Here is a 16,182-nt window from a genome sequence, read left to right as displayed (position 1 = left end):
CCAAGGGTTTTGAATAAGGGATTGTAGACCTGTATTTCCCACAAATCTGAAAAAGTATAGAGAACAATATAGTGAACACCCAGGTATCCATCACCCAATGTAAGAATAAATCATGATAGCAACAAGTGAACCCCTCTGTTTGTCCCCCTGCCAAGCCCTTCTCTCCTTCTCCAGAGGTCACTGCTATCTGAGTTGACGTTTACCATTCTCAAGCTTGTGTTTTTTTGGTGAAGGAGATTGGCCCTGAGCTAACATCTATTGCCAATCCTCCTCTTTTTTGCTTGAGAAAGTTTGTCACTGGGCTAACATCTGTGCCCATCTTCCTCTACTTTATATATGGGACACCACTGCAGCATGGCTTGACGAGTGGTGTGTAGGTCCGCACGCGGGAGCCGAACCTGCAAACCCCGGGTCGCTGAAGTGGAGCCCACAAACTTACCACTACACCACCGGGCTGGCCCCTCAAGCTTGTTTTTTAAATTTTTGCTGCATGTATCCATGAACATCATATACTAGTATCGTATTGCACGGTTTAGACTTTAGATAAATTGTATTATATAAGACAAAACCAGTTTACCAGTTACTCATATCGTCTCAGCCTCCCTCCCCTGGCCTAGTTCCTGTCTGAAATCTTGATTGCCCTCGGTTTTCTCAAAGGGCCTTGGATTTCTTGGTTACCTGTCCCACTTACCACTAAGCTCCTAGAATCATATATTCTATCTTTTTCATGATTTCCTTCCTTGGCCTGTATGCCTCACTCCCCTCTTAGTTTTTCTTTCTGGAAGTCAGAGTGTCCTGTTCTCCAGTGTCTTTTGATTCCATCTCATTTGTTCCTTCCTCCTTTCAGCGCATGTGAGATGAGAAACTCACCAGTTTTACCCCTGTCTCCTGTGTGAGCAACAGATCAGGAAGTAGAGAAACACCCTCCTGGATTTTATGGGAGTCCAGAGTGGGTGTGGCGGAAATGAGTGCTCAGTAGCCTGGTTGTTTGGAGAGGGGCAGAATTCTGTGGGCCCCAACTTCTCCGCAAGGGAAGAGGATTGGGAGAAGAATAGAAGGCCAGAAGCTGAATGCTCGAGTAACCTTAGTACTGACTGCCTTCATTCCCCTGCCTCCCTCTGCCCCCCTCCAGCCCCAGTCAGCTTTTTAAAGGAAAATTGAGAGATAGTTCACTTACTATAACATTCACCCTTTTAAAGTATACAATTTAGTGATTTGGGGTATATTCACAAAGCTGTGTAACCATCACCAGTGTCTAATTTTAGAGCATTTTCATCCCCTGCGAAAAAAGCCACTTCGAGCACCTTGAGAAATTGGCACCAGATGACCCCTATAGCTTTACTTCTAAGTTGCATCAGAGCCCAGCCTTTTAGCAGTCACTCGCCATTCCCCTTTCCCCCAAGATCCTGGTAACCGCTAATCTACTTTCTGTCCCTATGGATGTGCCTGTTCTGGACATTTCATATAAATGGAATCATACAATTTGTGGTCTTTTGTGACTGGCTTCTTTCCCGTAGCATCATGTGTCCAAGGTTCATCCATGGTGTAGCATTGTAGCAGACCTTCATTCCTTTCTATGACTGAATAACATTCCACCACAATTTGTTTATGGATTCACCTATTGATGGACACTTGGGTTGTTTCCACATTTTTGCTCTAATGAACAGTGCTGCTATGAACATTGGCATGCAAATGTCTGTTCAAGTCCCTGCTTAATTCTCTTAGGTATATACCTAGAAGTGGAATTGCTGGGTCATATTGTGACTATGTTTAACTTTTTAAGGAATGCTTTCATTTTTGAATTTTTATTCTTCCCAGAGCCAGCACTGGAAGAACCTGAAGTACAGAAAGAAGAATTACGGGAGCCTGAGGTGGATGTGGTAAGTTTGGGTTTTCCTGAGACATATATTCCTCCCAAACAACTGGTGAATCAAAGGATTAGTTATAGAATGGTGTACAAGGAATTCTTTCCAATCTGTCGGTTCCTTCTACTTACTCTCTACTGGTAGCCCACTCACCACAAATCCAGTTCACTGAGTAAAGGGCAAAGTTGTCTGTGTGCCCCCATCCCTCTAGACAAAGAGGGCTTTAAGTGAGGAACAGATGTCTTAACTGTCCCTTCCTCATCTCCCCGCCTTTGGTGATACTGCAACAAGCTTCATCAGTCGTGTGGGTGAACATCTGAACATGTTGAACAAGCTGGGCAGATATTGTCCTAATTGGGTTCTGTTTCTAAGACATCTCTTTCTTCCTTTCCTTTGATTCTCTCCTTTGGCTGAAGAATTTACAGAAGCCACTTCAAGTACTTTGAGAAACTGGCACTAAATCACCCCTACACCTTTACTTCCAAGTTGCATCAGAGCCTGGGCACACCCGTAGTTACCTGGGTTACAAGAATAAAGTGGTGATCCTGAAATTCTTTGAAAAGGGTGAGAAAAGTAGCAACTGCTCATTAAAGAAAACATTGGAAGGGACAGAAGAGTAAAACAAAGAAAGGGAAAATAAAAGTCATAGCATTACTGCCTAAAGACATCCACTGTTAATACTTTGGTATATGTCTTTTCTTTCTGTATATAGATTTGCATGTTTTTTTTTTAAATAATCCTAATTGTACCACATACTGTAATTTTTTTTTTATTTAAAGATTTTATTTATTTATTTTTCCCCTCAAAGCCCCAGTAGATAGCTGTATGTCATAGTTGTACATCCTCTAGTTGCTGTATGTGGGACGCGGCCTCAGCATGGCCGGAGAAGCGGTGGGTCTGGTGCACACCCGGGATCCGAACCCCGGGCCGCCAGCAGCGGAGCACGTGCACTTAACTGCTAAGCCACGGGGCCGGCCCCTCACATACTGTAATTTTTTATTAAGCTTTTCCACAAAACATTTTATCATTCTTCCTGTTACTATATACTTTTTGCAAGCACTCTTTTTTTTTTTTTTTTTTTTGGTGAGGAAGATTGGTCCTGGGCTAACATCTGTGCCCATCTTTCTCTACTTTCTATGTGGGACGCCTGCCACAGCATGGCTTGATAAGCGGTGTGTAGGTCCATGCCTGGGATCTGAACCTGTGAACGCCGGGCCGCCAAAGTGAAGCGTGTGAACCTAACTACTACGCCACAAGGCTGGCCCCCTATACTTTTTGCAAGCACCATTTTTAAAGGTCTTGTGTAGTGCTCGATTAGATGTATGTATCATAGTTAAATCATTACTCTTGGACATTTTGCCATTTCTAATTTTTTGTTCTCATAGTAGTACTGTAATGAATATAATAAATAAAACTAACACATTTTGAAATACTTACTATTTCCTTAAGATAGATTCCTATAACTCAGAGTTACTGAAGGAAAGCGTAAGGAACATTTCCAACACTTTAAATATATAATACCAAGCTGTTTTCCAAACAAATTGCGCTTTTTGCCCTCACACTAGCAACAAACCCGTTCTAGGCCTGCGTGTTACCGTTTAGCAAGGATTTTTAAAAGATGATAGGCAATAGGGCCAGCCCCGTGGCTTAGTGGTTAAGTGTGCGCGCTCCGCTACTGGCGGCCCGAGTTGAGATCCTGGGCGCGCACGGACGCACCGCTTCTCCGGCCATGCTGAGGCCGCGTCCCACATACAGCAACTAGAAAGATGTGCAACTATGACATACAACTATCTACTGGGGCTTTGGGGGAAAAAAAAAAAGGAGGAGGATTGGCAATAGATGTTAGCTCAGAGCCAGTCTTCCTCAGCAAAAAGAGGAGGATTAGCATGGATGTTAGCTCAGGGCTGATCTTCCTCACAAAAAAAAAAAAAAATGATAGGCAATAAATGATATACCTTTGCTATTTTTATTTCTTTGATTTCAAGTGAAATTGAACACTTTTTTCTATTTTCCATAAAAAAGAGATCTGTTCATGTCCTTTTGTCCATTTAATTTATTGGGGTCTTAGTGTTTTTCTCATCGGTTCATCTATGTCTTTATATAGGAAAGACTATAGATCACTGTCTGTTTTCTTGAGCTGGAAACTTTAAGTAAAAGCGATTCCTTCTCATCTTCCAGGAGTACTGAGAGAAGGACAGGGTGACTTCTCAAGTTCACTGAGCTACATCTTCCTATCTTCTAGTTTCCTTAATTTATTTAGTAGCGTTCTACAGATTAATTTTTTTCTAGCCACCTGTTATACTTTATTTTCCATCTAATTGATTTTTTCTTTGGTGTTTTCTAGTCTTTTCTTTCTCCCTCACTTCTTCCTCACTGCTATGCCAATTGACTTTTACCCAATATTTCATACTTATTTTAGTATCTTGGGGAGGCTGCACCGTGAAGAAATTGCTCTCGCACCCTTATCCTTTTTCCAGCTTGTCATCTCCTTGATCTGAATTGCTTGATTTAGGCTAATATCCTACATGTTTCCCTTAATTTCATTTTACTTTGAGGTTGATAGTTGCCTGATAATGCATTTTTACAACCACAGGCATAAATGAAATATCTTGGGAACATAGTATCCCTTAGTTTTCCTCTATGGTCCATTCTATTTTTATTCATAGAGGCAAGAGAATCCTATTGTCTTTCTTCAAAACCTAGAAACCAAACATTTGGTTCATCCTCAGCTTTCTCTTCACCATTTTGGACCTGTCTGACTTCTCTCATCTCCCATGTCCTCATATGTGATTGTGGATGGGAGAAATGACTCATCCTAACAGCTGTACTTGCTTTGACTCTCTGCTTTCCTTCTGTAGAAGCCCCTTTTCCTGTCCCGAGCTGTGCTGACAGGACTGGCAGATGCCACATGGACAGAGGAGCATGATGGCATTCTGAAACGCTTTGCCCAGGACCCTTCGGAGCCCATCCTCACCATCTTCATCGACCCCTGTTTGGGGCTGAAGATAGACCTGGGCATGCCTGTGCAGGTGGGTACTCTATTTTTCTAGACGCCAACATGGTCTTCCAGGGAGCTGAGGGTTCCATGTATCTCTGTCATCTTTGAGTCTTACCTCCTGTGCCCAAGGTCTATTGAGCCTCATGGTGTGTCAGGCACCCTCCTTGGCAGCAGGATACAGAGAGGAATGAGGCAGGGTCTTGCTTTTGATGATCTCATGGTCTAGTGGGGAAGACAGACTTATAAAAAAATATTTACAATATATTATGATGCATGGGCAAAGCTTTATAGGAGCTTTATGGGAGCAACTAATGTAGCCAGTGGAATGCTGGCAAGGCTTGGTGATGGAGGTGATATTTGAGTTGGGGATCGAGGGTAAGTAGGATTTCACTGAGGCTGGGTAAAAGCTGTTCGGGTAAAGAATACTTTATGTGCAAAGGAAAGAGGAGTTGTGGGAAATGATACTGAAAATGTTGGTTGGGGTCACCTTGTGACGGGCCTTGTATGTTACGCTAAAGAATTTGGCCTCGATCCCAGAGGGAACTATTGAAGGCTTTCATGGATTAGAGAGATAACTCTTTCAACAACGTGGAGGATACGTTAGTGAAGGGTAAACCATGGATAAGGAGACGGTTAAAAGACAGATATGTAGTAAAATGTTAGTGGTAGAATCTGGGCGGTGGGTGTACAAGTGATTATTGTAAAATTCTTTTAAATTTCTATATGTTTGAAAAATTTTGAAATAAAATCTTGGAAAAGGAAAAGACTATGGCTTTGCTTTTACTGGCAGCACATATACAAATAACAAAATGATAATGAAGATTAGCATGGTCTTGTGCAATGACGCAGTTTGTGAAGCGTTCCATATTAAATAAAAGAAAAAACAGGCTATGGCTTTTTCCTGTATATTGGCCATAATTAGCTACAAAACATGAAAAAATTTCATTCACAAAAGGAACAAAAATTTTCAAAAAATGCGTAGGATTTATATGAAAGAAAACGACTTTTTTGCAGGCTACGAAAGAAGATTAAATAAATGGTGAGCCATATCCTGTTTCTGGGTGGGAATCTTAATATTACAGAGATCATTTCATAGAAAAAAAAAGTACCGTTTTAATGCAACTCCAGTCAAAGTGCCACAGTCCCTAGATCCCTTGTGTAAAGGATTTTAAAATATATCCAGAAAAATAGCAAAGAAAATGATGAAGAAGGAAGGTAATGGAGACTTGTGAATATGAAAATCTTAAACTACAGTAATTAAAACAGAGTTGTCCTGGGTCAGAAATATATATTATATAAGCAACAAGAGAGAGACATAGAAAGTACGAAAACAGGGCCGGCCCCGTGGCTTAGCGGTTAAGTGGGCGCGCTCCGCTGCTGGCGGCCCGGGTTCGGATCCCCGCGCGCACCGATGCACCGCTTCTCCGGCCATGCTGAGGCCGCGTCCCACATACAGCAACTAGAAGGATGTGCAGCTATGACATACAACTATCTACTGGGGCTTTGGGGGGAAAAAATAAATAAAATTAAAAAAAAAAAAGAAAGTACGAAAACATATATGTAAACATTTTCTGTAAAAATGGCATTTAAAATTTGTGGGGAAGGATGGATTATTCAATTAATAAAATTGGGAAACATGGAAAACAAAATTTTTCCATTAAAAAATCTATTTAGCTGGGGGGATGGTGAAATGGGTAGATATTGATCAAAGGCTACAAAATTTCTGACACCAAAAGCAAAAATAAACAAGTGGGACTACATCAAACTAAAAATTTATGCACAGCAAAGGAAACCATCCACAAAATGAAAAGGCAACCTAAAGAATGGGAGAAGATATTTGCAAATCACATATCTGATAAGAGTTAATATCCAATATATATAAAGAACTCATACAACTCAATAGCAAAAACAATCCGATTAAAAAATGGGCAGAAGATCTCAATAGACATTTTTCCAAAGAAGACATAGACATGGCCAACAGGTACATGAAAATATGCTCGACATCGCTAATCATCAGGGAAATGCAAATCAAAACCACAATGAGCTAAAACCCCACACCTGTTAGAATGGCTGTCATCAAGAAAACAGGAAGATAACAAATATTGGAGAGAATGTGGAGAAAAAGGAACTCTTGTGCATTGTTGGTTGGAATGTAAATTCATGCCACCCCTATGGAAAACAGTATGGAGGTTCCTCAAAAAGTTAAAACATGAACTACCATATGACCCAGCAATCCCACTTTTGGGTATATATCTTAAGGAAATGAAATCACTATCTTGAAGACATATCTGCATCCCCATATTCACTGCAGCATTATTTACAATAGCCAAGAGATGGAAACAGCCTATGTGTCCATCAATGGATGAATGGATAAAGAAAATGTGGTGTGTGTCTGTGTGTATATATATATATACACACAGACACACACACACACACACAATGGAATATTATTCAGCAATGAGACAGAAAAAAATCCTGCCATTTGCAACAGTATGGATGGACCTTGAGGGCATTATGCTGGATGGACCTTGAGGGCATTATGCTAAGTGAAATAAGTCAGACAAAGACAAATATTGTATGATTTCACTTATATGTGGAAGCTAGAAAAAAAAAACCTAACTTATAGAAACAGAGAACAGATTAGTGGTTGCCAGAGTCAGGGGGTGAGGAAGTAGGGAAAATGGGTGAAGGTGCTCAAAATGTACAGACTTCCAGGGGCCAGCCCCGTGGCTTGGCGGTTGAGTGTGCGCACTCTGCTGCTGGCGGCCCAGGTTCGGATCCCGGGTGCGCACCGACACACCGCTTGTCCGGCCGTGCTGGGGCGGCATCCCACATGCAGCGGCTGGAAGGATGTGCAACTATGACATACAACAATCTGCTGGGGCTTTGGGAGAAAAAGAGAAAAAAAAGGAGGAGGATTGGCAATAGATGTTAGCTCAGTGCCGGTCTTCCTCAGCAAAAAAAAAAAAGAGGAGGATTGCCGTGGATGTTAGCTCAGGGCTGATCTTCCTCAAAAAAAAAAAAAAAAAGTACAAACTTCCAGTGATAAAATACATAAGTTCTGGGGATTTAATATACAGCATGGTGACTATAGTTAACAATACTGTGTTGTATATTTGAAAGTTGCTTAACCAGTAGATCTTAAAAGTTCTCATGATAAGAAAAAAATTATAACTGTATGAGGTGATGGATGTTAACTAGTTTATTGTGGTAATCATTTTGCAATAAATACATATATATCAAATCATTATGTTGTACATCTTAAACTAATACAATGTTATAGGTCAGTTATATATCAATAAAACTGGAGAAAAAAGGGTACAAAGTTTCAGTTATGCAAGATAAATAAGTTCTGGAGACCTAATATACAGCATGGTGACTACAGTTAATAATACTGTGTTGTATACTTGAAATTTACTAAGAGGGTAGATCTTAAGTGTTATCACTACACACAAAAAAAAGAAAAAGAAAATGGTAACTATGTGAGATGATGGATACGTTAATTAGCTTGATTATGGTGATCATTTCACAATATATATTTATATCAAAACATCAAGTTGTACACCTTAAGTATATACAATTTTTATTTGTTAATTATGCCTCAATAAAGCTGGAAAAACAATCTATTTAGCCTGCCGAAATACATTCTAAATAGATCACAGACTTAATTGTATTCTCCTGGGTTAAGATGGCTAATTGAAACTTCCTTAAAAAATTATTACCCTTGAATACTCAATAAAATGAACAAAAAGTAAAACCAGAGGAAAAAAACACCCAAGAGTAAATAAACAAACAAAGAAGCATAATCTAACCTAATAAACTTTAAAAGTGGGTGACCAATGAAAGGTCTATGCATTGAGCTAAGGAAACCGTCCTCCCCACAGAATGGCGGACCCCCAGCGAGACGGAGTGAACCTTAGATAGGACATTTAACAAAATCTGAAAAAAGAGAAAGAGCCCAGGTATTTTAACGAAGATTTTATACTGTTTTAAATTAGCCTTAACCACCCGCCTAACCCCTCATGCCATTCTCTTAGGCTACAAAAGAGTGAAAAAACATAAAACCCCCAACCCTTTCATTTTAACTTTGAGGGAGGAAAGAAACTGGGCTCTCACAGTGGGACATAAAAAAGTCACCCACAGTACGTTAGAGCCAAAAGAATGGATTCAGAGAGCTGCGCAAGCATGGAGGAAGTGAAAAGAAATTGCATGGCAACTGCAAGCATATTACATCAAGGGAAGAAAAAACGGAACAAAGCATGCAAAAGAGGAAAGCAGAACAGAAGGACATTCCTCACTATAGCATCATGTTATAGTATACCTTGAAAAGAACAGGAATTTAATTTTTAAAAAAGCTGAGAGATGAAATAATAAAACGTGAGAATGAGATAAAAGAGAGGTTGTAGATTTTAGGAAATAAATAAAGCAGCATGTTACAAAACTATTAGGTTAGAAACAGGAAGGAACTGAATAGCTATCGCTGAACATCTGAAATAACATAGAAGAGAGGCTTGAGATAATACAGTATGTGCAGAAGAAAAAACCAGTGACAACACAATTAGAAGTTAATAGATGGGAAAGACAGACGCAGGTCATCTAATATAGATAACCAACTAATGAAACAGAATATAAAATTAAAGATAAAATACAAAAAATTCTCCTGAACTGCAGAAGAAACTGAATCTGGGAATTGAAAGCACGTACTTTATTCCACAAAATTTGTTACACAATGTTTAATGTCAATACACATCTTAGTTAAGCTACTAACATCTGAGGAAGTTAATTTTTTAGGAACATCACCTATGTGGTATTCCTTCCAAGAATATTTAACTTGAATCTAATAGTGAGGAAACAATCAGATAAATCCAAATTAAGGGACATTTTGGAAAACAACTGACTGAGACTATTAGAAATATCAATGCCATGGAAGAAAGAAAAAGACTGGGGAGCTGAGTGGAATTAAAGGAGACTGAGGAGACATGACTGTATGTGATTCTGGATTGGATCCTGGATGGGAAAAAACCAGCTGTAAGTGACATTATTGCACCATTGGGGAAAATTGAATATGGACTGTATATTATATAAAGTATTATCTGAAGTTAAATTTTCTGAGTGTGATAATTACAGTGTTGGGTATGTTGGAGAATATCCTTGCTTTTGGGAGCTATATGCTGAAGTATCTAAGGGTGTAGTATCATGATGTCTGCTGCTAACTCTCAAATGGCTCAGCCAAGAGATATGGCAAAATATTAACAATCAGTGAATCTAGAGGAGGGGTATGTTGTTGTTCATTGTGCTTTTCTTGCAACTTTTCTATGAGTTGGAATTTTTTTCAAAGTAAAAATTAGGAAAAAATTTATTTAGGCCTCTGGTCAAAAAAATCAAATTATCTACCAAGGGGAACCATCAGGCTGGTCTCAGACTTCTCTGAACACCTGCTGAGTTCTCCAGGAAGGACAGTGTCACCCAAGGGTATGATTGCCCACAATCATTTTCGATGTTGAAAGAACACTTTACAAAACAAAAATAACATCATCAACGGAAATCCAGTCCATTAAGAAATGAAACATAACTCAGGAATAGAGAATCTATGAACACTTAATTCATTTAAATAAAGAAATAATACTAAATAACCATGGGAATTATGATTATGCTATAGAATGTGAATGTTATTAACATGGACAATGTAACAATAATACTAGAACAAAAAGTGGGAAGTGGTGAGAAAATGAGAGGGAGCATAAGGATGCCAATGTTCCTATCTTTCTAAGCAGTGAGTCAGTAGAACTTAAAATTGAAAAGTAGTGAGAAAACTAATCTCAATGTTTTTCATAATCTCTCATAACCTTAGAAAGGGGTCTTTTAGGAAGAAATCTCTCTTACAGGTGAAGAAACATGTATTTGAAGCTCAATAATTTCTTTATTATATTCACATCAATGTCTTTTTATTCTATTAAATCCAAGTGAAATTAAATTTAATAGTTTTTTTTTTTTTTTTTTTTTTTGCTGAGAAAGATTCACCCTGAGCTAACATCCATTGCCAATCTTCCTCTTTTTTTGCTTGAGGAAGATTAGCCCTGAGCAAACATCTGTGCCAGTCTTCTTCTATTTTGTATGTGGGTCACCGCCACAGCATGGCTGATGCGTGGTGTAGGTCTGCACCTGGGATCCGAACCTGTGAACCCGGGTCACCAAAGTAGAGTGTGCTAAACTGAACCACTACGCCACGGGCTGGCCCCAAATTTAATACTTTTAATTAAAAATAGCATGATCCTATTTTGAAATAACTTTTAATTTATTTTTCTGTAAATGTCTATAAAAAGATGTCTGGAATAATGTTTTCTCTAATGGCATGAATGTCCAGGTGGTGGAATTTTAGATGACATTTTAACTTTTATCTTTGTACTTTTCTGCATTGTTTCAGTTATTTATAAATAACATATATCATTTTAACAAAAATAATAATCATTAAGCTTTTAAAAAAATAGACACAAAATGCCAAAATTTAATTCTGGGTAGTGGGAAGATGGATGATTATTAATTTCTTCTTTGTGCTTTATTTTTAGTTTTTAAAATTAAATAAATTGTAAAGAGTAGTTACAAAAGCACTAAAGAAAAAAAAAAAGGTGAATCTGATCTTAGGGTGGGAATGACCTTTCTAAGCATGTAGAAGTCAGAAACTTTAAATTTAAGAAGTTTTACCTACATGAAAGTTATACATTTCTGAATGTAAACAACAACAACAACAAGAACTCACCATAAACAAAATTGAAGGATAAATTAAAAATTAGGGGAAAAGTATATGCAACTGAAATGGAAAACCCTAGATGGTTGTCTCTCTCTCTCTCTTTTTTTTTTTGCTGAGGAAGATTGGCCCTGAGCTAACAACTGTGCCCATCTTCCTCTACTTTATATGTGGGGTGCCTGCCACAGCATGTCTTGATGAGTGGAGGGTTGGTCTGTGCCCAGGATCCGAAGCTGTGAACCCCAGGCCGCTGAAGTGGAGCGCGCGAACTTAACCACTATGCCACCGGGCCAGCCCCGACAGTTGTCTCGTAATTCCAGTCCTTCTCCTTTCTGCTTTCCCTGTAGCTGAAAGTGCTTCATCCATTCTAGCCTTTTCATTTCATCCATCCATCCATCCAACATTCATTGGGCATCTAATATGTCCCAGTCCGTGTGCTAGGTTCTGGAGCCAAGTTGGACAAAATACACAGTCCCAGGGCTGGCCCTGTGGCATAGTGGTTGAGGTCAGCACGCTCTGCTTCGGCGGCCTGGGTTTCAAGGGTTCGGATCCTGGGTTCAGATCCCAGGCGTGGATCCCGGGTGCAGACCTACACCACTTATCAGCCATGCTGTGGCAGACGAACCACATTTAAAATAGAGGAAGATTGGCATAGCTGTTAGCTCAGGGCTGATCTTCCTCAAGCAAAAAAAGAGGAAGATTGGCAACAGCTGTTAGCTCAAGGAGAATCTTCCTCAGCAAAAACAAAAAAACCCACAGTCTCTGCCCTCAAGGCATGCTCTCTGCATTTCCTCTCCAGATCTCTGGGTATGGACTCTAGTATGTCCCTGAAAAGAACAGGAAGCACCTCATAGCACTTACATTGGGAGAAAGATCAGGATATGCTAAGGGAATGTGACATAGAACTCAGCCAGGCTTTCATGATTGGAGCCTCAGATTCCTTTGGGTGTCATGACTGGGCCTGGAGACTGAACTCTTGTCTACTGTCTTTCATGCAGACCCAGAACCAGATTGTCTACTTCATTCGCCACGCACCGGTTCCCATCACTCCAGAGAACTTTGAGGCAACTGTGCAGTTTGGCACAGTGCGGGGTTCCTACATCCCTGCCCTGCTTCGTCTGCTCAGTGGTGTCTTTGCCCCCCAGATCTTTACAAACACAACCTGGCCTGAGAGCATTCGAAACAATTTTGCTTCTCATCTGCACAGGTTCTTGGCCTGCCTGACAGGTGAGCAAAAAGGCCTGGTTTCTCCCTAGTGTCCTACTGACAGCAGAGTGAGTGAGGCAGGTGGGAGATTCATCCTGAGTACCTGCATTGCCTGGCACAGAGTAGGTACTCGGTGTGTGTTTGTTGAATGAGTGGAACAGGGTACAGAATTTGCCTTCTAATCCTGATGTGGTTTTCTGCTATAGAACAGTTGGCCAGACCTGCTCACACTTAGAGCTGGAGATTTCTAAGAGTGCCTGGGGGATAAGGGGACATGTAGGTGGTGGGGGGCAGTATGGGGTGTACATGTGTCATAGAAGAGAGTGTTGAGGGCCTGGTACAAATCTTTGACCTTATTTTATGTCAGTCTCTTATTATACCTCAATGAAGTTTCCTTCTTGCCTTCTGTCCTTTTTCCTCTTGATATCAAAAAAGTATGAGTCATAATTTCTCCTTCCGGCTCTCTTGAAATGCACATACTTCCTGGGCCCAAGATCATCAACTACGATTGGAACTAGGGTGGCATAAACTCATCCCCCTCTGTGAACTTCCATGGTCTTTTCCTTTCCTTAGATACTCGGTACAAACTGGAGGGGCACACGGTTCTCTACATCCCCGCAGAGGCCATGAACATGAAGCCTGAGGTGGTGGTTAAGGACAAAGAGCTGGTGCAGCGGCTAGAGAGTGAGTGGCTGGCATTGCCAGTGTGTCGGAGATCCCATGGGGGAGAAAAGGGGGGCAGCCCAGATGCTGAGAAAGGAGTTGGGTTAGGAGAGCTGTGTAGGGAGCAGAGAGAAGGACACAACTGGGGAGCAGTGTAAAGAAAGGGAAAGGGTTTTGTATTCTCCCCTGCAGCCTCCATGATCCACTGGACCCGGCAGATAAAGGAGGTGCTCAGTGCCCAGGAGACTGTGGAGACAGGAGAAAATTTAGGTCCTTCGGAGGAGATTGAGGTCTGGCGCAACCGATGCATGGACCTGTCTGGCATCAGTAAACAGCTGGTGAAGCAGGGAGTGAAACACATTGAGTCTATCCTGCACCTTGCCAAGTCATCCTACTTGGCACCCTTTATGAAACTGGCCCAGCAGATCCAGGTTTGTGAGTAGATCAAAGGATGGAGGCTTGGCAGAAAGTGGACAGTAGTTGGGACAATATAGAATGCTAAGAAGAGGGAGCCAATGTAATCATCAACAGCAAAGATAGATCCACCCAGTGTTTGGACTTGCACCTGTGGCAGAGTATAAAAGTGGTAGAACACAGGGTCCCAAGGAGCTTATAGGATAGTTAGGGAGAGATGTAGTTCATCACCCTGTATACATTCAGTACCCTCACTGAGCTCAACCTCTACAGTCCAGCTGAGAAAAGAAGACTTATGCTAAATAGGATTACTAGACAGCATGGGATCAAAGAGGAGCCCATGGGGTTCAGCCAAGAGGGTACAAGATAAACACTTAAAAAATAAATTTGATATAGTATGACAAGCTGATTATGTTAGTGTTGGGGATGCACAGAAGATCAGAGTGATCTGTAGAATACAGAGATGGAAGACTTCCTTTCCTAAGTGGAATTTTAAGCTAGGTATTAAGGGAATTGAGCCACGGCTAGGTGGAGAAGTCAAAAACCCTGCTTGAGAACAGGGCAGTCAAGGGGACTGGGTGAAAACTCTGGGGATGAATGGGAGTGATGTCCAATCAGTTGATCAACAGCTGTTGAGTATCTCCTTTGTGCATAGTTCTGGTTCAGCTGGAGAAGCTAGAGGAATAGACACAAAACTTGAGCTTGGGGAATTCCGAGTCTACTGGGGGAGATGGGACTCACACATGAGAAAAGACTTTCATAGAAACTCGAAAATGAATAAAAGATTATCTATAAACTCTGGTCCTGAGGGTTGCAGAGACCTGAAATGATTGGTACTAGGTGGGGTTAACTGGGAATGCTTCCCAGTAGAGGCAGGTCAGGATGGAGTTCAAGATAGATAGAAAGCGCTCGCTTTGAACAAGTTCTTTCTAGTGGATAAGTCCACTCCTGGTTTCTCTTTACTGCCAGGATGGTTCTCGTCAAGCACAGTCAAACCTGACTTTTTTGTCAATCCTGAAAGAACCTTACCAGGAATTGGCTTACATGCGGCCTAGGGACATCTCTAGTAAGCTCCCGAATCTGATCAGTCTCATCCGCATCATCTGGGTCAACTCTCCCCACTACAACACTCGGGAGAGACTGACCTCCCTCTTCCGAAAGGTGTGTGTCTGCAGAGGGTGGGACAGAAGGTGTTAAGAGGGTGGCCACATTGATAGAACTCAGATTTTCTGAAGAAGGTGGAATTCACTTAGCAAAAGGTCTGTGGTGAAAAGGTAGTAAGGAGTGCCCTTGAGGTCAGACAGAGACCAAAGTCTTCTGCCTGCATTGTCAGCTTTAGTGATGCTCAGAGTTGGGGCCTGGGCTGGACATTTTGCTTCTAGATGGAAGTAGCCTAGGCAGGAAGAGGGCCTTTGAGAAGAAGAGTTGATGGAGTGTGGGGATGGAGGCAGGAAGGACAGACTCCCAGGCTGAGTTGTACAGGAGGGGAAGACCCTCTTTTTCTCATTCCAAAGATGGAAATTGCAGTGGGCGAGAGGTAGATTTAGGCAGGAACGCTGACTTTTGAGGAGCAGAACCTGGCACATTTCATCTGGGGTGACAGAGCCAAAGAGTGGGAGAAAGGGCACTGAGCTGAGTGGAGGTGAGGAAAGAGCAGCTGCAGAGCTGGGCTGAGGCAGGGCGTGGAGGGGGAACCTGGAGGGGCTGCCTGCCAGCAGTGGAGGACCTGGGTGACATGGTTATCAGGAGCCAAATCTGCAAGTAGAAGGCCGAGACCTGGGGCACAGTCGAGGAGATTCAGAGAAGGGGTTGGGTGCAACTAAGGCTGGGACTTGAGGCTGCTGGGACCCCTTCTGCAGATGAGCAATGAGATCATCCGCTTATGCTGCCATGCCATCTCCCTGGACCGAATCTTCGAGGGATATGTCACTTCTAGCAAGGAGGACCTACAAGGCTGCATTTCCTGCTGCCATGCCTGGAAAGATCACTACCTACGGGCTGTGCAGATGCATACCCAGTACGATATGTCTCCCCCGACATCCCGTATATTAGCCCCTGTCATTCCGATAGAGGGTAGATTCTGACTCCTTTCACTTGCGTTTTTTTAAAGCCTATGGATTATATTTTTCTAGACCTGAGAGTTTCTATATGGGTCCAAGTTTTCTCTCTGAGTGCAGATACTCTGGCTCCTAGCCCTAGGTTCTCCTTACCCTAATAACCTCTTCTCCCTGATTCGAGGAATCCTGCCTGGTCTTTTCCTCCTTTCTTGGCCCTAAAGTCTAAAATTCCAT

At 41.6% G+C, this 16,182-nt stretch overlaps 1 protein-coding gene across 1 annotated transcript in view; it reads left to right on the top strand.

Moving 5' to 3' along the window:
• The window catches only part of DNAH2 (dynein axonemal heavy chain 2), a 96,487-nt gene that overhangs the window by 3,960 nt on the left and 76,345 nt on the right, over positions 1-16,182 (top strand). Inside the window, exons 3-9 of the mRNA XM_058559803.1 lie at positions 1,819-1,880; positions 4,724-4,894; positions 12,607-12,835; positions 13,388-13,498; positions 13,670-13,908; positions 14,861-15,052; positions 15,751-15,908. Coding sequence (XP_058415786.1) covers positions 1,819-1,880; positions 4,724-4,894; positions 12,607-12,835; positions 13,388-13,498; positions 13,670-13,908; positions 14,861-15,052; positions 15,751-15,908 — 1,162 coding nt within the window. The remainder of the gene's footprint in view (positions 1-1,818; positions 1,881-4,723; positions 4,895-12,606; positions 12,836-13,387; positions 13,499-13,669; positions 13,909-14,860; positions 15,053-15,750; positions 15,909-16,182) is intronic.

This window comes from Diceros bicornis, chromosome 18 (assembly GCF_020826845.1).
Source record: "Diceros bicornis minor isolate mBicDic1 chromosome 18, mDicBic1.mat.cur, whole genome shotgun sequence".
Classification (NCBI taxonomy): domain Eukaryota; kingdom Metazoa; phylum Chordata; class Mammalia; order Perissodactyla; family Rhinocerotidae; genus Diceros; species Diceros bicornis.
This window is presented reverse-complemented; position numbering and strand designations above follow the sequence as displayed.